The sequence below is a fragment of the Otolemur garnettii genome, unplaced genomic scaffold (assembly GCF_000181295.1).
Source record: "Otolemur garnettii isolate 467f Iridium unplaced genomic scaffold, OtoGar3 scaffold00012, whole genome shotgun sequence".
Taxonomy (NCBI): Eukaryota; Metazoa; Chordata; class Mammalia; order Primates; family Galagidae; genus Otolemur; species Otolemur garnettii.
Window position 1 is genome coordinate 18,707,144 of NW_003852407.1, and position 24,625 is coordinate 18,731,768.

The window sequence follows — 24,625 nt, forward strand, 5'->3', positions numbered from 1 at the left end:
AGACATATATGACATGTATGATGGTTTACTCACAGATTAGAAAGGGACTTTTTGTCATCAATAGTCTTTTTTTAATTGTTTACAAAACAACTGAAATGGTCATTTTTTCCTCTGAAATTTTAAACACTATCAAATGAGGTTGCTTTAAAATGCAGGGAAAGCCCCCAGTCTTATCTACTTCATTTTAACAGCTATTTTACAACTGCCCCCAACCCCCACTCTCTTTCTCTTCCACTCCAGTTATTAAATAAGCATTAAAATCATAGGTAGCTAAAAATTTTTTAATGTCACTTTTATATTGTTTGGAAGCAATAAAGAACCTAGTAATCGTAATTAGTGACCAATATATCCTATCAGTTAAAAAGAAATACAAAATTTACAACTAAGCTACTTTGAGGCCTACAAAACATACTTTAATTCCTTTATGGTAAAATGGGAAGATGGCCATTAATTTAAGTGATCAATATTACTATTCACTGTTAGGCTTAATTCCAAATACTTCATTGGAAATTCATAAAAGATCAACATCAAAAGCATAATATAAAAATTGTACTTTGCAGGTATGAGAGTTTGATGACACTCTCCATACTCGATGGCTTTAATTGCCAGTGACACAGAATCCAAAAAAGGCACTATGTTACATTCACACAATCTACTTTGTCCAGACTTGCATAGCTTTTTTTAAAAAAAGCAAACCAAATAGGCCAGAAGATTTGGACAATCTATTCTCTTTCTTTCCCCTGCCCTGAACAACAATCAAAAAAATTTTCTTTCTATTATTTCGTCATGTATTTGGGGTTTTCTCTTATAAACATGAATATGAGAATGCACATTTCATCGGGATCTGAAGTCTTACTGTCAGAGAACCTAGGACCTTGATAGAAAAAGGCCTTTGGGGGGGGGGCATGTGCTGCAGTCTAATGCTTCTTTATTTATTTAAGAGTAAACAATCTATGTGCATGTTAATGTCCATCACTGTAAATGGGGAATTCCTTACTTTTGAATCTGAGAATCTTCAGTCCCTCCCCTCCCTTAAGCAGATGTCTTTCCATCCCTCACAAATCAAAGGGGGTGTGAAATGACAGACTTTCGGGGGTGCCTTGATGGGTATTTTAATAAGTTTACTAATCAGAGCATATATAAATCAGAATGAATCCTGTTCATATATTTAATAGCAATCAAAACTCAATTTAGTTCATGTCCAGCTTTCTCTCATGGTCATTCTACTCAAGGGCACACCTTCCTTTCTCTGCTTCTTTTTTCGCCTTTCTTTCTTGAACACCTCCAACCCCCATTGACAACCGAAATGCAGGGCTATAAATGTAAAGGCACAATACATCATGAGATAAGTCTGGAGAACATGTCCTCTACCAAAACGCACATGAATCTCGGGGACAGCTAAAATTCCAGAAACTGCTGGTGTTCATTGTGCATGCTAAGCAGGGTCAAAAATGTGAGCCCTCAGTGGTCACCCTTATCTATCAGATGAGCCCCAAAGTTGAAAGGTTACCTTCGTGAAATTGCAGCTGGGTTTCCCAGCACTTGATTCCTGCTCCTGCAAATCAAATACTTCTAATTGAAATACAAATCTGACAATATGATAATCTTCCAATTTAAAAAATGTGACTTCTGAACCCTTATCTGTTAAAGTGCTGATGGAGAACTTCAGAAGGGTTGTTTAACCAGACAAAATGATACAGAAAATATGTTGTCAAACAAGATCAGAAAGCTTGAATAGTGCAGGGACAAATGTAAAGCCAACGGCTGTCCTCTATTCTGTCTACCAGCTCTACTTCCCCCACCCCTGGTTTGTATCCTCAGCCATTCACCTCTTAGGCAAGGGCTAGCTGGCTTCCAAGTCGGACCCAAACCCCAAACACCAAGAGAGGATAAAGTGGCATCTTAGCATACTTTGAGATCAGACAGTCTCTGCATTCCATAGTGTTGGGGGTGGGGGGGGAGGGAAAAGCAGCATACCGATGGAGTTGAAATCTGGAAACAACAGCATATATACAGACACACAAAAAAAGTTTGCATATTGCACAGAGCGCTTCAAGATCATAAATCTATGCATGAGAAAGATGTAGTGGAAATTTTGGGGGGGGGATTAGAGTTTATTTTTGTCATCTCTGTGAGACAGCTACTCATTCATCCAGATCACAGCTAAGAAAAAAGCTGGTCACAGAAATTAGCAGTTTCAGCTCAGCAGCGAAGTCGCCAGCCTGTGAAGGCAGAGAGAAATTGACTAATTAGCAATGCGCACTAAAACTTGACGGTTCTTTATAGAGAGAGAGAAGAGAGAGGGAGAGAGAGGGAGAGGGAGGGAGGGGGGGCTCGCTTTTTCCCCTTCTTTCTTCCAAAGATGTTTGAAATCGCAGTCATTTACGCTCGACAATTTTTACAATAGCCTTGAGCCATAATTTTGCGAGTCTCTCCAGCATCCATCCCCCTGTATGGTCTCTCTCTACTGGCCAAGCACGACCGTTTCTCTCCCCAACCGTGGATTTCCTATTACTCTCGTTACGACTCACTGAGCCCCAGGCCCAAGGATAATGATGTGTTGTTTCTTGGTAGCATAATTTGTCACACGTACATTTTTTCTTCTTCTTCTCTTGCAGAAAGCTCTGCTCCCTCTCTCTCTCTCTCCCTCTCTCTCCTCTCTCTCTCCCTCTCTCTTTCTCTCTTTTCTCCCTCTCCTACATTTTCTTGCTGTTGCTAATTCATGGTGATCAAATGATGTACGACAAAATAAATTGTAAAGAGTGACTGCCTGGAGTTGAGAACCAGAAGGTGTTTTCCCCCTCCCAAGGAGAGAGCAAACCTTTAAAAAGGAAGGACAATTGATTTTGGGGGGGGAGCTTAAGTGAGCCTTGACTTTGCAGCTGGTTGAGAGCAGGTAAGTTTCTGGCCTTGTGTCTGCCTTGTGTGTATTTTGTTCTGTCTTTAGGGGTGTTGGGGGGGAGGACAGGGAGGGAATCTTTCAGAGGGGTGGGGTGGGTAGCTGTGTGGTAAACGCTCATAAAGAATAAAACTCCTATTGCAAGAAATAAGCAGACGAGGGGAGAAGGCAAAGGAAGAGAACAAGAAGGAAGGGGAATAGGAAAAGATCAGGGGTGGGGGGGAGACAACGAAGCGGGGAGAGCGAAAGAGAGGTATGACCGGGTCCACTTAAAGGGAGAGACTGTGAGGAGGTTTCAGGCGAGCCAGGGCTTTGGGGGTGGGGGTGAGGGTGCCTCCGGGGGAGGGAGCTCGAGGGAGGTTAGGGTCCACCTGCAACGGGATGGTAAAGTGAGTCGCGGGGAGCCCAGTCCCGTATAAATAGGAAGCCGGCGATCCAGGACCGGCGCCAGGCAGGGCAGAGCGAGCCGCAGTGGAAGGGGCAGGTCCGGCGGGATCCCTCGGAGCCGGGCGGCGGCGGCGGCGGCGGCTCCCCCGGGCGGGCGGCGGGATGTGAGCACAGGGTCCCTTTCTGCTCAGCCCTGGAAGGTGCAATTATAGGTTAAGGACCGGGCGTATCGATTTCGCCTCGCCTCCCCCCACACTGCCCTCCTCCGCCTAGATACCGGCGGCTCAGACTTTTTAAAGAAGTAGTTCCAGGGCCAGGGGAGTGGGGGTGCCCTAGTGGGGGGCGCTGGGGGTGTACCCAGGGACCGAGGAGGAAGCCGAGGCTGCCAGCGAGGACGCTGGGTGGGACGCAGAGACCCCGCAGCCGACTGGTCCCCCCACCTCCCCCGCTTTGGTAGCCCCCACCCCCTCCCCCAACACCTGTCTTCTAACTTGAACTTCTCGTAGTTACTGGAGTTAAAGCAACTGCGCCTAGTGCTGAAGAACAGTCGTCCACACGAGCCCCTCCCGGCCTTCCCGCTCTGGCTCTAAATGCACCCGGGTAGCCTCGCTGCCTCCCTCTTCTTCCTCGGTGCCGCCCCGCTCTGGAAGGGGAGATAGATGTCTGAACTTCCGTGCTTTGAAATGCAGGAGGCGGGGGAGAGGGGGCCGAGGGGGGTGGGGTGGTGGTGGAAGGATTCTCCTGCCAGGTTTACAGGCGTCTCTGGAAAATTAGCAAAACTGAGTGGTGGCGGGGAAGCCAACAGTTTGCGAAGCAGGGAAGCGGGCAGGGCCGGGGTGAGGGAAATGAGCTAGAATTGATAAGGACAGCTCCCGCCTCTGCCGAGTCCACTGAGCGGGTCCTCACCGCGCTCCGCTGCACTTTCCCGGGAGAAGAAAGGGCTTTATCTCCTCCCTCAGACTATTAGCCTAGGAGTTTCTCGGGGCAGCACGGATAATCGAAGGGGTTACCAGCTTTGGGGAGCTAAGATCGCCTACTTGCACGCTGGTCCGGCCCGCTTTCCTACCCTCCCAAACTGGGCCAACTGCGGAAAGCAAAGCTTCCGGCACAAGTTGACCTGGAACCTTCGCCGTCGGTCGCCTCTCAGCTTTCGGGGCACCCCTGGCTCCCCACTCCCTGGCCTTTCCCTGCATCCGGCCTGGCATGGACAAGAGCTCACGAGGTGTCTTGGCCTCAGCCTCCACTTTGCCGTCGCTGCTGCCACGGCTGTAGCTACCAAGAGCCGAGCTGGGGTGGTTTTTAGGAAAGTGGAGGGACAAAGTGTGTGGGAGGTGGCGAGAGGAGTAGCAGGAAGCAGAGCCCGCGCCCAGACCCCAGACAGGGCCCTTCTGGTGGCGCTCACTGATCCAGTGTCTTGAGACCTTCCTCCTAGGGTCGGGGTCTGGAGCGCTCCGGGAGGGAGCCAAGTTGAGCGCTGATTCTGGTTGTTCGCCCTCCCCTCCCCTCCACACCCTTCCCCACCCTGACCACACCCCACCCCCCTCACCACCCTTCTCCCCTCCCTCCCATCCCCCACCCTTGTCTGCCAGGTTGGAGGAGGGTTTAAAGCCAGGTGCACCGAGGCAGCTCGCCATGTCCAGATCCGGGGACAGGACCTCCACCTTCGACCCCAGCCACAGCGACAACCTGCTGCACGGCCTCAACCTGCTGTGGCGGAAGCAGCTGTTTTGCGACGTGACCCTGACGGCCCAGGGCCAGCAGTTCCACTGCCACAAGGCCGTGCTGGCCTCCTGCTCGCAGTACTTCCGATCGCTCTTCTCCAGCCACCCCCCTCTCGTGGGAGGGGTCGGAGGCCAGGACGGCCTGGGGGCCCCCAAGGACCAGCAGCAGCAGCCACAGCAGCAGCAGCCGTCACAGCAGCAGCAGCAGCCGCCGCCGCAGGAGGAACCCGGGACTCCTTCCTCCTCCCCCGACGACAAGCTGCTGACCAGCCCCCGGGCCATCAACAACCTGGTGCTGCAGGGCTGTTCGTCCATCGGGCTGCGCCTGGTGCTCGAGTATCTCTATACGGCCAACGTGACCCTCTCCCTGGACACCGTGGAGGAGGTGCTGTCGGTCAGCAAGATCCTGCACATCCCCCAGGTCACCAAGCTCTGCGTGCAGTTCCTCAACGACCAGATCTCGGTGCAGAACTACAAGCAGGTGTGCAAGATCGCCGCGCTGCACGGCCTGGAGGAGACCAAGAAGCTGGCCAACAAGTACCTGGTGGAGGATGTGCTGCTGCTCAACTTCGAAGAAATGCGCGCCCTGCTGGACTCGCTGCCGCCCCCCGTGGAGTCGGAGCTGGCGCTCTTCCAGATGTCCGTGCTGTGGCTGGAGCACGACCGCGAGACTCGCATGCAGTACGCGCCCGACCTCATGAAGCGCCTCCGCTTCGCCCTCATACCGGCCCCGGAGCTGGTGGAGCGGGTCCAGTCCGTGGATTTCATGCGAACCGACCCGGTCTGCCAGAAACTGCTGCTGGACGCCATGAACTACCACCTGATGCCCTTCAGGCAGCACTGCAGGCAGAGCCTGGCCAGCAGGTAGGAGACAACAAAGAGGAGGGCGGGGGCCGGGGGAGCCCACGAGGCCGGAGGGAGGGGAGGGGGCATGGAGGAGCCGGGGGAAGGGTGGGGTGGGAGGGAGGCTCCCGCACGCTGAAAACAAACGCAAACAGTTCAGACTGTGTGGGGAAAGTTGATTTCAGAGTCCCTGGAGGGTCACTAGGAACTGGCCTAGAAACATCCCTGAGCGATGGAAAGTCCAGATTGTCAGTATTCCCTGCGAAGTAAACCGGGGAATTGGGGCTGCAGACTGAAATTGACAGGCAGGTGGGGCCAAAGGCCGGGGCAGTTAGAAGTGCAGATTTGGAAGATTCTATAAGCCAACCATCGCCCCAAATCTTAAGATGGGCTTGCTCAAGGAAAAGGATCCTGTGAAAAGCCTGCACCCCACCTCTTTCCTGCCTTGGGCCAGCAGAAGAGCCCAGGAGATGCTAGCAAAGAGAGCTCTCACAGCCCTGCTGTCACACATTCAAGTTGTTGTTTTTTTCGTAACTGGGGTCTGTTCTCTTTGGAGGTCAGAGCTTCAAAATGCTTTGTCTATTTAGGGTCGCTGTTGGAAATGCTGGCATCATGTGCCCAAACTTTTCTACCTTGTGGAAGGTTTTTCGGTTTTGCTTGTGAAAGAGAGCAAAGCAAGAGGGATTTCAGGGTGATGGGGTGAATCTTGCCTAGTAACTCCCATCTCCAAGAGGAGTGTGGTTAAATATTGGGAGTTGGGGGGGAGGCGGAGGGAAAGACTGTTCTTATTTGGTCTGTGTGCCTGTTCAGGGGTCACAAAGAAATTGAGGACTTGTTTTTGTTGCTGTTGCTAGTTAGAATGTGTCTCTATGTGTGTTGCAAATAGGAGAGATGATGTCTTTTTAAAATGCTGCTGAGATAAAAAGGCTGTAGGAATTGACAATCGTGTTTTATTGGCTCCAATTTTAAAACCCTTTTTAATGAGCCCTAGCAGAGGGTTTCTTTCTCTTTTTAGAAAAGAGAAACAATATCCTCTCAGTTTCTCATGATAAAACATCATGATTCCAGATGCCAGGCTACTCCAGCCTAAACCATCCAAGTGTTACATTAGGAAAGTGCATGGTTTGAAAATCTAGCCTGGCATCCTTCTGTTGAGAGTGATGGCTAAAGGATGGTTCCCCCTTGCTCAGCCTTATGATTAAATGTTTTGGATGTTAACCCCCCCCCTCCATTGTGCTCCTACCAAATCTAGGTAACTAAACTTTTAAGACATGAAAAGTCCACAGTTTTTAAGGCAGCACTAGTGTTAAGGTGAGGCCAACAGGAGGCATGAGAAATCTTGAACTTGTAGCAAATCTCGTAAGTTGATTTTTCTAATATCTCTGGGAGATGAGTTAGTGAATTGTGGTGTCAAAAAAAAAAAAAAAAGGACACTACAACAATAGCAGAAGCAATTGTGAATCCAAACCCCCATGTGTTTCAAGACTGAGCACAAATCTCCAAGTGAGAACAAGAGCATGAAATGCATTTTTATTTTGTAAGTGTTTTTCATTTGTCTAAAGATCAAAATGGCAAGCTCTAGGTGATAGGCCCATGTTGCCACACCAGTAGGCACTGGTGATTAATATTCTGTCTTTCTAATTTTGATCACTTTTAAATGACCTATCAGTATGCTTTATTTAGCATATGTCGTACCTATTCAATAAGTCAGACAACATATCTATAGTCCTGAACATACATATATTCATAGTTTTAAAAATATATATAATCTAGCATAAAGTTAGAAACCTAGGGAGATAATAAAATTAAGATTTAACTTATTTCAAGAGTAATTTTGGCAAATGAGCTCTGTAAGTTTTATTCAATAAATAATTTCTGAAGCCTTCAATGTACTTTTATCTAGTAAGTATGTGCTAAGATTCAGTGTTAGAAGAGCTGACTTTCAAAATGCAAAATCTATTTCCTACCTTAGTCTGGATTCAGCACAGCACCTGGGGCTTGCTGGCTCTGTCCTGGTGGATAGGTGAGATACCAGGCTGCCTGGCTCCATGAGACACCTCCCAGCTTCACTGGGTCATATCATTTGAAGGAGATGTAGTGGTGTCTGACCACTGAATGCTTACAAGTGTCATGAATACTGCAAGAATCTGATACTTCTGCCATAAGAAGAAAACTGTATTTTCCTGTAAAAGAGAGGAAGATATTTGACAGAAAATAGTTTCTGTGAATCTACTGTTGACCTCAAAGTAACATCCTTTAGGTTTTGTTCCATGATTAGTAAATGTAGCCTTTAAAATTCTAGAGACTAATCATGCTATTCAAATTTTAATTCACAGGAGGAACGCCAAGAGCTTAACCTTTAATGTAGACAAAAATGTTATTAAGTTGCAACTAATACTATTAAATCAGCCCACTTATTATAGCACTAGCATAATATAAAAATTTTCCCTCAGCCTTTCATGGAGTTTAACAGAGAGATAAATGCGTTAGCCAGTTGTTTTTGAGATGACATCACTTTTTTTCAAGCAATTGAATAAAAGGACATTGAATATGTTACTTTTGGTCCACCTGTAGTTTTTAAAGTCTAAATATGAAAGAATTACTCCAATTTAGAGAGGAAGATGAAAAATTAAGGCTGACTAATCTGTTGGAATAAGGACTAGATGTAAGCAAATAGAATAACTTCGAAAGAGAATTTAGTTGGTTAGGAATATGTGAAGATATCTACAGCAACCAGAGGTATTAATATGATAATAATAATATAAATACAATTTTAAAGATTATTAAATAATTTTGAATTTGTATTAAGTCTAGAAAATATCGTACTCAAGAATAAAGTCTTCTATAAATACCCAAATTAATTTTACATTTTGGCTTTTGGTGCTTAGTTTTTCTGAGTATGCCATGTACACCCAAATTCATACTCTGTTTTTAACAAACTTAAAACATTAGGACAATAGATAAAGTAAGAAACTTGCTACCATCTACCATCGTATCCAAGTACATACATAAGTAATTGAAGAAGACAAGACTCGACAAAGGATATAAAGTTTCAGTTGGGCAGGAGAAATAAGTTTTGGTTATTTATTGTATGCCCTGTGGACTGTAGTTAATGTATATTTCAAAACATCTAAAAGGACACATTTTAAACATTCTCAACACAAAAAAATTACAAGTAAATGAGCTGATGGATATATTAATTAGCTTGATTTAATCTTTCTACTATAGATATATCAAAACATCACCTTGTATCCCCCAATCATATGTAATTTTTATTTCTCAATTAAATTTTTAAAAATTTTTTGAAGGTGACGAGACAAGTAGACAGGAATTAAGATATTTTGAATTCTTGTTTCTTGGTTACTTTTGTTTGTTTGTTTTATTGCAAGCAATATGGAACGTAGGAAATAAGTTCCTGAAAAAATTTTTGGAAACATCAATATCAAAGTCTTCTAAACCACAAAAATTTAACTTAATAAAATGGTATGATATACAGTGTTTAGTCCATTAAAAAGTAAATATCAGAAGACTTAGACTTCCCTAAGTTTAGCTTATGTAACCCAAGAAGGCTTTTTTATATTTTTAAATTCCATTGTATAAATTAGCAATATCCCAAATAAATCACATTGAACTGGATTAATTTGTTTTACATTTTTATTGCACCTCCTCCAACATGACTATTAAATAAATTCTTATTGAAAGTTGAATGAAGATTAGGAAATAAGAAATAAATTATGAACTGAGTGTCACATCAATACATTACTCAATCTACATTAACAGAGATCACAGCAAAAGTCCTTTGAGCCCTTTCCAGGTAAATATCTGAAGAAGATGATTGAAAAACCTTCATGCAAATAACTATATACTTTTAAATATTTAACCACTAGCTAATTAAGTCCTGTGTTGAGTCCCCTATTGAAGTGTAGTTTCTAGGAAATGATATTTTGTAGACAAGGAGACTATCTTATCAAGATTTCACTTCCTATAAAACATAACTTAAAGATTCCACATCAAGTAATGTAAGAATTTATTTAAACATCAAGAGTACTAGTTATCTATTTGCTAAAATGACTTGCAGTGATCAAAAAGCCATTAGATTTCCTAATACTCAGCTTTGATTCCTGGCTTTGGAGCTTGGAAAGCGTATCTTTAAATGTAGGACAATAGTTTCTATTGGTTCTCTTTCTAAGAACCAAAAACAACCTGAAAGCAAACTTAGCAAAGCAAACACGATCTTGTATCCCTGCATTCTAAATTGTTACTTCCCTTTTTATCAATTTGATACCCTCAGATTAAAAGTTGTTAGGTAGTTAAATTTTGTATCCAAAGTTATTCAGCCATGCAGAATACAATTTGTTTATTATTTGAAACAGGACCATTGATTACAAACTTATATCACAGGTGTGAAAGTCAGATAGTTCTACCTTACAAGTGCAAAGCAATTAGAGCGAATATTAACGTATTGTATTGGCATAGAGAACTTACCGACAAAAGTGGACATGTTCAAATTTTAATTCATGCTTGTATTGTTCCCAGTTTTTAATGACATTTTGAGGTTAACTCGTTACCTTAGCTAATTTCTACAAATCTCAATTTTCTTAACTTTAAAACATAATAAAAAATGTGTTGCGTTATATACAACAGCTAGTCTATGCCACCAGGTTATGTTCTACACACTTTACAAACATTAACTTAATTCGTATCACAGCCCTAAGGGATAGATACCATCATTAGCTTCATTTTCTAGATGGAACAATGCACAGAGAAGTAGAGCATTGTGCCTCGGGTTGCACAGCAGAGCTCAGGCACGGTGGCCCTTGAGTCAGGGCATCCACCATCCCTTGATGTTAGGCTATAATTCTAGTGATTGCCTATAGAATTATATGCAGGCTTAAGACTTTCCTTTTAAAAAAGAAACGGATGAGGGTTAAATATCTGTGTATCTAATTTTAAAAGAAGTTCGGACCGTCATTATTATAGGCCAAGGGTCAGCACTTTTTTTCTACAAAAAGCCAAATAGTGATTATTTTTAGCTTTGGGGTCATGAGGTCTTTGTGGAAACTATTCCACTCTCTTTCTGTAGGTAAAAAGAGCTATGACAATATGTAAATAAATGAACCTAGCTGCACTACAGGAAAACGGTGGTGGGCACTGAAATTTTGTATAATACTCACATGTCGTGAAATGTTATTCTTTTGATTTTTTTTCCCTGCCATTTAAAAATGTAGTTTTTAATTCTTAGTTTTTGAGCTATACAAGGATAGAGGTAGGCTGCATTTGTACTGGGGGGCATGGTTTGCCAACCCCTGTTCGAGGCGCTTGGGATGTATCAGTGAAAAAAAAATGGACCAAAAAATAAAGCCCTTATTCTAGTAGAAAAAAATTCCCATAAGTTTCATCCTTTCTTTCAGAAAGTCCTCAAGTCTAAATAATTTAACTATGCCAAGTTAGACTTTCAAATTTCCAGATTAAGACTTAAAACTTTTCATACTGATCCTAAGAAAGCTGACCAGTGATTAATTAAAACCATGAATAAGTTGCTTGTGTTTGTCAAGCATCCTAGAAATAGAACCTCTTAATTCAGAAGAAGCTTATATATTGTTTATTCAGTATTTCAGTGATTTCCAGTAGGAAATCTGAGTAGGCAGGTAGGTTAACACACTGCACACCCCAAATAAACGAGGCATATAAATAAATGTGAACATTGTTCTAAATGCCATTCTTTATCTCCAGCTGCTTTGATCAAAGGACATGTGTTATCAGGATTCTTGACTTCTGAGTGAACTGGATTAACTTTGTCTGTAGATCCTCCCTGCCTTCTCCAAAGTGAATAACCTGTAGAGAAATACTTACCCCATTGCTCGTTTATCGTATGTGTCTGCCTCCCCCTCTAGACCGTAACTTCTCTGAATATTTGTAAACAAGGCACTTAATTCAATGTCTGACTTTGATCCAAAAATATGAGCTTGGTATAAATTGATATTTGTCTTAAATATAATTAAGGTGAACACTTAAGATTTGGCTCAATGTAGTGTGAATTAGCAAAGGCAATGTGAAATTAAATTGAAGGCAATTTTAAAGACGATTATACATACACATACATACACCTGTTGTTTGCCAATAAGATAATAACAGCAGCTATCACTAACTGAGCACTGACCACAAGCTTAACATATCACTTAAATGATTTCTAATCCTTATAGCATGCTTGCAGCATTTTTTTAAAAATCAGGAAACTGAGGCTCAGAGAAGATAAGTAATTTGACCATTTATCTCAATATTGTTGAGTGCAGGGTCCTGATCACCTGGAAAAAAACGTTCTCATTTTGAGTGTATATTGTATATTGAACGTATATTTCTAAAAAGCAAACTCTGATCTGTGCTCTTCATATATTTATTTTACCACACCACGGAAATCATTAAAATTTCCCATCTCTAACCTTTTTTCCAGCCACTCAAGCAATGAAGAAGAATGAGGAGATTACATTAGAAAGCTAGAATTCTATCCTGCTGGTCTACCACAATTAATTATTAGTTCTGAGATTAAGGGGCTAAATAACGTGGTTGCTGAAATTAGTCACTACGCTATTGACTTACTAAAAATAGAGTGAACAAATACATGTTAAATAAAAGTAAGACTTTCAGATTTACTGTGAAAAACAATCTTGAAAACAAAACAAAACAAAACCTTGAAGCTTGAATTTGAACCAGTATTTTCCCTGGATTCTGTGTGCTAGAGGACTAGGGTATCAGATTTGTTTCTGTGACAACAAAACACTCTTCCTGTTAGTGATACTCTCGGGTGATAAATACAACAGGTAGAAGCTAGAATTATAAAAATGCCTGTGTGTTTGAATAGGCATGTAATAAAATAAGATTAATCAGAAATGTATTCTTTATATTTCATTTCAAGAAAATCATTTTAACAATTGTCATGCCCTAAATGTTTATACTTTCTGCCATTCATTTATAATTTCGGAAAATGTATTCATTTTCCATGCCCTTTCCATTGACTTCCAGGATAATTCATGATGCATGAATTACTAATGATTTCTTTTAAATGAAACAAAGCAAAAGCAGTATTTTGAGATGGGCAGGAGGGCAAGTTAACCGGAGGAAGCACTATCAATTGTCATGGAGATGAGGCATTAAGTGTGTCCCTTTTACTGTACATATCACAGGGACTTATCTATTCACAAGTAATATTAATGGAAATAGTGTTAGAACTACTTGCAACGTTAAAGCGAAGCAAAAAAGTACTAGGAAAACGAACAAACAAAAAGTACTAGGGAAGGTCTATAATAGTGGGAAAATGAAACAGAAAATAAAATATAGGTAAGTAAAAAGGAGAAAAACAAGCAGTAAGAAAAATACAAGAAAATCTGGGGAATCCAACCAATTATCAAGCAATAAACTATCTGAAAAAAGAAGAAAACCAAAACTAGCCGTAGAAGATGAGCAAGAATATTGTAAAGACTGAAGATTAGGTGTTCACTATTTGTCGGACAGATAACAAATCGAAAAGTATTTAAGTTAAACATAACCAACCTAATATAATTTGCAGAGTTTATAGAAAGAGTTTCTTTCCATTCAAAAGAAACAAAGAAACAGTCCTCAAAAGTAAAAAACTTTTCACAAGCGAAAAGTTCAACATGACACCTCACCCCCTATAATTGGATTAGTAAATAATTAACACAAAATAATTACACAAGCCATATATGCTAGAGAGAGGGAAAGTGCCCTTACAGGAACACTGTGTAACAGAGAGCCGGAACCTTGTCTGGCCACAGAAGACTTTCTCTGCAGAAAAGGTTTAAGATGAGCCTTGAAAGATGAGATAATAAAGGGTGGGGAACCTTCGACCCCAAGGCCAGAGCCTTCCCGATCTCCTAGTGGGACCCCTCGATGGAATCCAAACTTCAAAGAGCAGATAAATCCTTTCTTTAAGAGATTGGTTCTGTAAAGTTTGGATTCAGTCAAAAGGCCACACTCAGGGGTCCAGAAGGCCACGTGTGCCCCCAGGCTGCAGGTTCCCCACCCCGTCTAGGAAGGTAAGGTGGACAATTGGAGGGGGCAGAGCTGAGAAAAGAGCATATGAACAAGCTGCCAGGCAGAAAAGAGTTTGGCAGCTCTTCTGGAAACTGAAAAAAAAAAAAAAGGCATATGTGGATACAGATGTTGCAGGAGGCGTTGAAAGGGACTTGGTTGTGGGTCCTGCTGAGGATTATACACTGCATACATAAATTCTGTAGTGGAAAAGTCAGGATTGTTTTTTTTAATCAAACTGAGAAAAAAAGCAATACTATCATGGAAACATTGCTGCCTTTGAAATCATAAACCTATGTGAGTGTCCTGGCTCCATTCTAGCCCATTTTAGCTGAGTCCCAAATCAGGAAAATGGGTTCATCATTATAGTTCTAACTACTTCACAGGGTTTAGGTAAAGATCAGATGAGATCATAGAAATACTTCATATAAGATGCTATTTAAAATTAATATGGTATTAATTTTAGAAGAGGCATTCAGCAAATGCTCCTGAATATACTTTCGCCATCAGGAAAACCCTGGAACGTATGTGTGATTTCACTGACAGCACAGAAATAGAGACTTTTAAGAATGAAGTTGAAGAGCCCCATAGGGGAAACCAAGGGCATCAGAAAAAGTGGGGACAATGGAATTGTGACTCCTCTCAGCAGTTTATATTTAATTCTTCAAAAGGAAAAGGGCCTTTTGAGGTATAAAAGTCTTTCATTTCTTCCTTGCCTAGAACAGAGTCCCTCTTCTTTTTAATCTCATAAATTGAAGCGTAGAAGCTCCCTTTTCTGCTGCTTCCAGAGCCCCTCACATACACTCGTCTGGCTTCTCTGCTCCCAGAGCGCCTGTGAAGGGGCTGGTGCATAGCACCTGCATGGGGACTCTGAACTTGCTCAGAGCTCAGCTGGGCCACCGTATGGAGACTGGCTCACTGGAGGCTGCAGAGAAGTGAACTGAAGAATTGCAGTCAGTCTCACTTCCCTGCCTTATGTGCCTTCAGGTGCCTCTGAAGACAGGCAAAGCCAGTCAAGTGGAGAAGAGGAAGGGAGAAAGTATCCACCTCCCAGAAGGAAGAGTGCCTGCGAATGTAGGGGCATTGTTGAAAAATGTGGATAGATAGATAGGTATGCGTGCGTGTGTGTGTTTGTGCGCACACGTATATGTGTGTATGTGTGTCTGTGCACACAAACTGCAGATTCTTGGGTACTAGCTTCAAATTTTCCAAACAGTGACTTGTGAGATGTGTTTTTATCTGATAAAGGTCTATTCTGAATGTCAGGGTGGAGGTGGGATGGTCCAAAATTCATAATCTGGCATTGAGTGAGGAATTTGAGGGTGGGGAGGGTGAATTTGACATCATAAAGAAAATAGTCATCTTTATAAATCCTGCTTAGAACAAAACATCAAACCGATGGCCTGATTTTTAGCACCCCTCCAAACCCATCACAGCCGAGCATCCTGCACGAAAGGAAGGAGTTAGAAGGGGTGTATAACCTGGGAGTCGGGGAAGGTGACTGCAGAAAACACTTTACTGCTGCAAGAGGCACACTGGGCCCTCAGCACTTTGTTTCGTGTGCATTAGGAGTTCATGGAGACAGGGAGTATGGGTATGTCACAGCGGCAGAAGTGTGTGCCTAGTGGCACAGACCACGGTGGTGGTTTGGTTACTATAGTAACTGTACCACTGCTGTCTGTGGCAATTCCTGTAATCTCTCTCTCTTAAGGTTTTTGCAAGCATTCACTCCAAAATGATGAGAAAGAAAGAGAAAGTGAGAGAGAGAAAGGCAATATGAGGGGAAAATAAAAAGAATAAGGTTTTAATGCAAATATCTTAAACAGCTCTCTTGCGTAGTAAATAAGACCCGTAGGTCAGACAAATGTGATTTCAAATCCCACTTCCGCCACTTTCAACTGTCTCTCCTTGAATAATTTACTTAACCTATTTTCAGATTCCTCACCTGTAAAATGTGCATAATGTCCCCACTACATTAGGGTAATTTTAAATGTTGAAATAATGTCTGGACAACAATTTGTAGAGCCCCTGGCTGTGAATGCTTAATAATCAATAGCTTTTGTGATAAGAATAGTTCTGTTTCTGTCAAACAGCCTTTCTGTTCACTTTTTATGACTCTTAATTCCAGACAAAAATGTCTACTTTCCACAACATCAGAGCTTAGTTTCTACAACCAGAGTCCCAGGGCTGTTCTGATTGTGAGAATGCTGAAAACGTTTCCTTTTATTTACCGTTTGTGTTTTATGTGTTTTATTTACTGTTTGTGTTTATGCTTATTTTATTTATCTTTGAGTGACATAGAGAACCCAGACCAAGCTGGGGTCTAGTCCATCTTCTTGATCTATTTTCATACAATCAAAAAGCTGTAAAACTCATGGGAAGTTCACATTGAAGAGCTTTATGATGATATAATTCCCATACGGTGCAATTCACCCACTTCAACAAGATAATTCATTGGTTTTTAGTCTACTTACAGATTTGTGTAGCCACCACCACAATCAATTTTAGAACATTTTAGTCCCACTTCTCCCCCTCCCCCAAAAACCCATACGTGCCGGCAGTCAGCAGCTATTCCCCACCACGACCACTGCCCTCACCTCCCCACCCCCAGCCACCCACAACCACTAATCTACTTTCTGTCATCGTGGATTTGCCTCTTCTGACATTTCGATATAAATGGGGTCATACACTATGTGGGGGCTTTGTGACTGGTTTTCTTTCTTTTTTTTTTTTTTGGTAGCATAATGTTTTCAAGGTTCCCCCATGTTGTAGCATGTAACGTACTTCATTCCTTTTTATGGCCTAATAATATGGAGTATTTCTTTGTACAGATATACTACATTTTATTTGCTTGTCAATTCACAGACGTTTGGGTTGTTCCCACTTTTTGTTACTGTGAGTAGTGCAGCCATGAGTGTTCACATACAATTTTGTGTGTGTGTGTCCTTACGTTTTCACTTCTCTTGAGTATAACATACACCTAGGAGTAGAATTGCGGGCTCCTATGGTAATTCAGTTAACATTAATAACCTCTTGAGGAACTTCCAGATGGTTTTGCAAAGCAGCTGCACACTTCTGCATTCCCACAGGAGCTTGTGGGGGCCCCGACTTCCCCACATCTTTGCCCACACTTTGCATGCGTCTTTTTCCTGTTATAGCCATTCTAGTGGCCGTGACGTGCTGTCACTTCGTGGTCTGCGTTTCCCTGATGGCTAATCACACTGAGCATCTTCCCATGTGCTACTGGCTGCTTGTCCCGTATACTTGGAGAAATATCTTCAGACACAGTGACACACACCTATACTCTTGGCTACTTGGAGGCCGAGGCAGGAGGAATCCTTGAGTCTAGGAGTTCAAGGCCAGCCTAGAAAACATAGGGAGACTCTGTCTTAAAAAAATATATATATATGTTTAAATCCTTTGACCATTTCAGTTGTGCTATTTGTCTTTTTATTATTGAATTGTAAGAAGTCTTTAAGCACTCTTAGTAAGGCTTTTTATGGTACCTGGATCACAGCTGAGGCTACCTTCTGCAGGAACTGAGTGTTCTATTTGACAAAATGAAAAGAAAATGAATACAGATGTACAGTGGAGAATTCTCTAGATACTTTTATATGACATATACGAAAATTATTAAAAATCTTCATTTTTTGTGTGGTAAAGAAAAATATCTGTGATGGATTTGGGCATTGTCTGTTTTCCTCTTCAAGTGAAATCTTAGCTTCGTATCTGGCACGATATTTCTCAAATGATAGCCTGGACTTAGACAAGCAAAGCTTTTCCTCAAAGAAAAAATGCTCATTCCTGAAATGACTGACTTACATTTTCCTGAAGGCATGCAAGATACATTTTTTTCAGTGTGTATACTATAATCATTTGGGGGAAATAAGGTAGAATTCTTTGATTTCTACAACAGTAATAACTCATAAGAGCCACCGTAGAAGAAGAAGAAGTACTGTATGTCAAAATAAAACAAATGAAGAGACAGAAGCTCTCAGTTTCATGGTGATGCTGAGTGTTCCTTCCGGGCATCAGCCGGAAACAGAGAAGCACAGGCATTTCGGTCACGCTAGAGATTGGACTGAGGCTTCCCCACACATAGCACCAAGCACGTCCGACATGGAAGAGCTAAATTCATCCAGAGAATAACTTACCCAGTTCCTCTTCCCTTTGGAGTCTGCTTGCAATTTTCCTTACGAGGAATACTGCTGCTTTTGACAGGATTACTTGTACTGCTCTGAGTCGGTGAGGTACTGTTACTTCACTAACGGTTCCTTCAAGTGGGTGCACATACAAGAATTGTCAGAGAATTGTTCCCTAGGCTTAGTGTCTATGCTCCTGGATAGAACAATTTCTCTTTTGATTATGAATCTCTATGAACAATCCAACTTTCTTTCTTTCTTTTTTTTTTTTTAGACAGAGTCTCACTTTGTTACCCTTGATGGAGTGCTATGGTGTCATAGCTCATAGCAACCTCAAACTCTTGGGCTAAAGCAATTCTCTTATTTAGCCTCCCAAGTAGCTGGGACTACAGGTGCCCACCACAGCACCCGGCTATTTTTTAGAGACAGGGTCTCACTCTTGCTCAAGCTGGTCTCGAACTTGCGAGCTCAGGCAATCCCCCGTCCTGGCCTCCCAGAGTGCTAGAATTACAGACAGTGAGCCACTGTCTCAAACAGTGAGCCACCAGCCTCAAACTCTTGCTTTCTATGAAAAGCTTTACATCTCTATTATATAACAAATAGTGCGGGGTGATAGAAATTATCACCTTGCATTCTTTATCTGGACATCAAAGGGACAAGATATTATCAAAAGTGTGTAATAACCTTATAGATTCCAGACTGTATTACCACCAGATCCCCCCAAAAGGAGATAACCTCACTAAATAAGTCACTTTTTTTTAATCTTTAGAAGGCGCTATCTTTCCTTGGCAGAAGCCTTAGACATATAGAAAAGGCACCTGATTCTAGTCAGTCATTTCAGAACACCTAAAATCCTGACACACCTCACCTGTCACACAGGCATTCTCATATTCAAAACTTGGAAAGAGAGAAAGTGGACAACGCCAAACTGAAGAATTTAGACACCACTGTTAACGCAGTGAAATAAATTCAAAGTCTAGTACTTTTCCAGAATTAGGGAGCAGCAAGCTAAACCAGCACAAGGAAGTGGGCACCCCTGTACAAGAAAAGCCCCTCAGACCTTCCAGCAGTGTAGTTAAAATAATAACCCAAGTTCTAGAAAACAATAAGAATCCAAGTTCCAAAACAATCCACGTTCTTTTTGACCTAGAAAGAGTAATCTCACCACAGAAAGATTTTTCTAGAGAGTGCTTCACAGTTTGGTCTTGTTGTGACAAAGACACTAGAGTCTTGGAGCATGAGAAACATTTAAAAGTGTCTGAGAGCCTGAAGAAATTCATGTCTATAATCTTACAGATGCTAATTAGAGTCTGCCACAAAAGCTTATGGGAATCACCTCTCTATGTAAGCTGAGTCTGTTCTTATTTCGTCCTCCATCACAGGCACAGCAGCCCGAGCACCAAGCAGAGGAGTAGATAAGGAACCTGCCTCTGCATGGCCCACAGTCCCCACACAGAGGACAGTCAGCAGTTTGCTGTGAAGCACAGCAATCGTGTGGTGAGATCAGGGAGATCTTTTCTCAAGGCAGTCATGCAAAGCTGACCAGAAGGGCTTCTTCTCAAGTGTCAGTGCCCAGTGTGAGATTCAGTCTTTTTCAGTCCTATGTACCTGTTGGCTGGACATTCTATTAAAGAAGGCTCTATTAGTATGCTTGGGCTGCCCATAAGAGAATATCAAAGATCGGGTGGCTTAACAGAAATTTATTTTCTCCTATCTGGAGGCTGGAAGGTCAAGACCAAGGGGTCAGCAGGCTTGGTCCCTCTCTGGTGCAGCCTCTCTTCCTGGCTGCCAGACACCTGCTTTCAGGCTGTGGCCTCACATGGCCTCTTCACTGTGCACACGTGGAGAGACAGATCTGGTGTGTCTTCCTTTCCTTACAGGGACAGCAGTCCTGTTGCATTAGGACTCTGCACTTATGACCACACTGAACCATAATTACCTCCCGAAAGGCCCTATCTCCAGACAAAATGACTTTGGGGGTCAGGACTTCAACATAGAAATTTGGGAAGGAAACGATTTACTACATAACAAAGGCCAACCCTAGGACCTTAGGGAATTAGAAAACATGTTAATGGAATTAACTGAAATGTTACCTTTCAACTAGATTCATACAGACAAATTTATACAAGCAGTTGAACAATTATCCAAGTTGGCAATGTGTAAATAGCTCTTCCCGTAATGCAAAATTAGAAGAGAAAAAAATGCAGATTCGCTTTCCTTGATCCCACAAAATGAGGCCTAGGCCAGTAGTTTTCTTAATTAACTCTATCTTCCCTAGCCCCACCCCAGAGATCTAAATGAACTGGTCTGGAATGTGGTCACAGGAACCTGCATATTTAGCAAGATCCCTGGTGGTTTTCCTGTGAATGGATTTTGGATCACACTTTGAGAATCATAGGACTAAACAAATAGTTGTTTCTCTTTTCCAATTTGCTGTGTAGCCATAGACCAGCGGTTCTCAGTCTGTGGGTTGTGACCCACAGGAACTGCATTAAAGGGCAGTGGCATTAGGAAGGTTGAAAACCACTGCTACGGAAGATAGGAGAAAATACTGATCGTAATAAATTGATCTATCTACTTAGGGAACGTTTGTTGCAAAATCAAAAGAAAGCTAATTAACTGGCATGATAAAAAGGGAAGTGAGTCACAGGAAAAGTTCTCAAGATTACCAGATTCTAGAAGGTTAATTTCTAGTGGTGGAATTTGGGTTTCTGCTACACTAGAGAATTTGCAGGATAATTCAAGCCAAGCCACGGAGCGTAGTGTCCACAATTTGGCTTCACAGAATATAGTAAACTTTCCAGGATAATCTGTTTTCTGCATGGCAAAGGTCAGGTGATCGAAAAGAATGCTGCCCCAGATTGCCTGATTGGGTGGGTCTCAGAGGCTCCTGTGAATGCCGCTTTAAGTGGGGGACACTGGAAGTCCTCCCAGACCTCCCCAAACCCTCCAGCTAGGATTCACTGTGGCACCATTGCCTCTTCAGGGTTGGCAATGAAGCAAAGACAGAAAGATCTGGCTCCTTGCAATGAGGGAGAGGAAAAGCAGAGGAAGATAGGAGGTTCCTATTTCACCCTCAGCAGCAGGGTGCCCTAAACTCAGATCCCACAAGCCACACCTCATTGTCTCCACAGCACACACACCCACGGCCCACCTCATCCCTTGCTGCAGATCAGCCCCCACCCCCAACAGATAACCCTTTTCCTTCATCTTAGGCCCAGGATGATTTCATAGAGGTTTTTCTTCCCCTAAAAATAAATGCTGGTCCCTTCCGGAAGGTCTCAGCTGAAACTCCTTTTCTTGGAGACGAACACCTCTTTGTTGCTATGAATATTCCCGAGGAAGCCTGGAGGAATCTCTCCTGCTCCTAACTTCTCTCTCTCACTGTCTCCCCGCATGGCCACTCCTGCAGTGACTCTCCAACTGGAAAGAGCCCAGTTGGCAAGAGGCTGGCTCCAGTTCCTCCAAATGAGCTTCGTAGTCTCCCCACGAGGAATCGCCCCTGGAGTGAGAGTAATGGCTGAAATGGGGCTCTAGCTCCTGAGACCATCGTCCCTCCTTTCTTCCTGAACTCCTCTCTTCAGAATGTCATGTTGTTAAAATATTCACTTTTACCATTCCATTTTAGATGCTTAGAGACAAACTTCTGAACTTGAATTTTCATTATTATTCTGGGATCTCGTGACTTTCTGTGCTTTTTCTTCTGCAGCATAGATCAAAGTTTCCTTAGGTCAGAGAGTCACTCTTACCTCTGTCAAAAAGCCAGCCAGATGGGAGGGAGAGAGAAAGAGAGAAGTCTCAGTAATGAGATTGGTTCTCGGGAGGCAGCATAGTCTAATAATTGAGCTTTATTGGGAGTTTAAATGCAGGCATTACTTATGACTCCATCACTAGCGGGAGAGTGATGCTTTATCTCCTCTTGTCACTAGGCGAGATGGAGCTTGAATGGCTCTTCTGCCACAGGCCGCAGAGAACCACTTCTCTCCTGAACAGAAAGAAGAGTTTTCTTCTATCACACAAATACTGGTCGTCCCCACCAGCTTGCTCAGCAGCAAGCATCTGTGCTAGGGAGCAGTGCGACCCTGCATCCCACTTGCAAGCAGGAGGATTAGTCTGAGAGCGAATGCTCGCCACGCAACTTCCTCACAGGGATGCGGGAGGATTAATAAGATGCTATTTCCATTGCAATTTATGCTCTTCAGGAGAAAGGTGCTAAATACTAGGTATTAGAATTGGGGATTATATAGGTAATCAAGCAAAGAAGATATTCAACTGCTTCTAGTTACTAAAGAAAGCTTTAATCTGGGAGGTGGGAAAATGTGGTGAGGATAAAGTTGAATGGAAACCATTGCCCCCCATGAAGCAAAGGACCAAGAATGGAGTGCCAAGTGCCACGTACAGCATAGAGATAGACCTGTCCTGGGCTTTGAGGCTTATGATCTAAGCCTGGGGCAGGGGTGGGAGGTGCTGCATTTCACTGATTCCTGCGAAGACCTGAAGGCTTTTGTGTGGTATCTGACACTGCCATTTTAGCCAATCTGCAGATTTGGTGCCTAGAGGACTGTGACTAAAATAGAAGCAAACTAGCCATCCTCATGCTGGAGGCCATGGTCATATTCTGAAATGGTACTTGTCAGAGCAGGATTGCAGAGGCCCCCTGTGAGCTCCTGGACTGGGATACAAAGGAAAAGGGTGGGAGGCTGGTCCTTCCTTACAATGGAATGTGTAAAGTTACACCCAGTAAAGATGCTGATCGTCACAGGGTCACACATGTAACATGTAGGAAGTGACGGAGTTGGAATGTAACCGAGTTTTCAGATTTTCAGATTTTAAAGTCCTGGTTTCTTTCACTTATTTATTTTGTGTCCCTAAGATGGTTTACCTAAGACTGGTAGAATATGAGACAATGAGTCCTTGAGAACTCATTTTAAAATGAGCAATAGTTAGGTTAGGTATTACTATATATTAATGTATATTAAAAAGAAAACCACCATGAGGCCCATGATTTCATAAATGTAACTGTTTAGAACAATGGTTCTTCCCAATACTGGTTGTACATTAGCATCACTCAGAAAGATTTTTTAAAAAGTGATGTTGGATCCCACACTAGGTCATTAAATCAGAATCCCTGAGAAGTTCTGAGATTTTTATACAATGCTCTCCCAGCCTAAATTAGAAATTACAAGGACAGGCGGGGATATTTTTTAAAGCATTTTATAAGTGAGAAGTTTTAACAAATATCTAGTAAATGATACCATAGTATGTGGACATGGGGAAACCATAAAGGTCCTATGTTGTACTAAGAATCGAGGTTCTCTATCCTGGTAACTCCCATTCTGTGAGCTACACGAATCCTGAAGAGAAAAAGGGAAAGCAGAGATATCCAGCAAACAGTGATGAATAAAAATGATGAATTGTGAAGGCATAAGAAAGCAAAGACGAATGATTTAGACATGCTCAAGTAGGTATGAAAGACTGAAGATCTCGGGCAGTGCGCAGTAAGGTACCAGGTCAGATGCGGAGCTTGGGCAGTATGGCTGTCCTTTTCCCAGTATGTCGGCACTGATTCTTCCGCCTTGAAGTTCAAAAGTGCAGCTTTTCTCTCTTTTCCACTGGCTTTATTTATTTTTATTTTTATTTTTAGGCAGAGTGTCACTCTGTCACCCAGCTAGTGTGCAGTGGCATCCGCTAGCTCACTACAACCTCAAACATCTGGTGATCCTCCTGTGATCCTCCTGAGTAGCCCAGCTGATTTTTCTGTTTTGTAGAGACAGAGTCTTGCTCTTGCTCAGGCTGTTCTCACACTCCTAACCTCAGGCAATCTTCCTGCCTCGACTTCCCGGAGTGCTAGGATTACAGGCCTGAGCCCCTGTGCCCAGCTCTATTGGCCTTTTAAAGGCCCACCACTCCCACCACTACCAAGAGGTGAACCTTAAAACGAGAGAGGAGGAAAGAAGGTTATAAAGAATTTATAATTTATAAAGTCCCTGGGCAGTGGGATTACAAGGGACTTTTGGCCTTTTCACCCATTCATTCTTTCATTCATCATACCTTCCTTCATACAGCAAGCATGTATTGAGCACCTACTGTGTACTAAGTCCTTCCTGCTCTTCAGTAAAGCTAGAATTTTTCTCAGGATTATCATATGATGTTATGATCCAACAAATCTTAAAGTTACTTTGATCTTAGGAAAACCGAATAATGCCTCTGACTAACAATTCTCCAGTCACCACACAGCCAGGCTCACAGTGGGAGAAAGAGTGTGGCTCCATAGTCAGAAGGTGGGAAGTGAGGCATTTTCAGCCACACCTGGGAGCGACAGGAGAATTGTGTAAGAAAACCCCTGAGATGTTTCCTGTGTAAAATGGAGGAAATAAAACTCATCCTGAGGCACTGGAAAAAGTACCCAACCCCCCTTTCCTCTATTCTTTCATCTGTTAAATGGGGATAATGATTCTTTGTGTTTACCTACCTCAGAGAGGCATTAGCAGGGCTATTTCAAGGCTCTTCCAATGAAAGCTACTGTGTAATTACCAAGGACAGCTATGATACAGAAACCTAAATACGACAGCAAATCAGCTGGAACA

At 42.7% G+C, this 24,625-nt stretch overlaps 1 protein-coding gene across 1 annotated transcript in view; it reads left to right on the top strand.

The window, feature by feature from the left end:
- Nucleotides 1-2,525: 2,525 nt before the first annotated feature.
- Nucleotides 2,526-24,625, top strand: part of KLHL14 (kelch like family member 14) — a 96,789-nt gene continuing 74,689 nt past the window's right edge. Inside the window, exons 1-2 of the mRNA XM_003784756.3 lie at nt 2,526-2,896; nt 4,876-5,871. Coding sequence (XP_003784804.1) covers nt 4,919-5,871 — 953 coding nt within the window. The 5' untranslated portion in view covers nt 2,526-2,896; nt 4,876-4,918. The remainder of the gene's footprint in view (nt 2,897-4,875; nt 5,872-24,625) is intronic.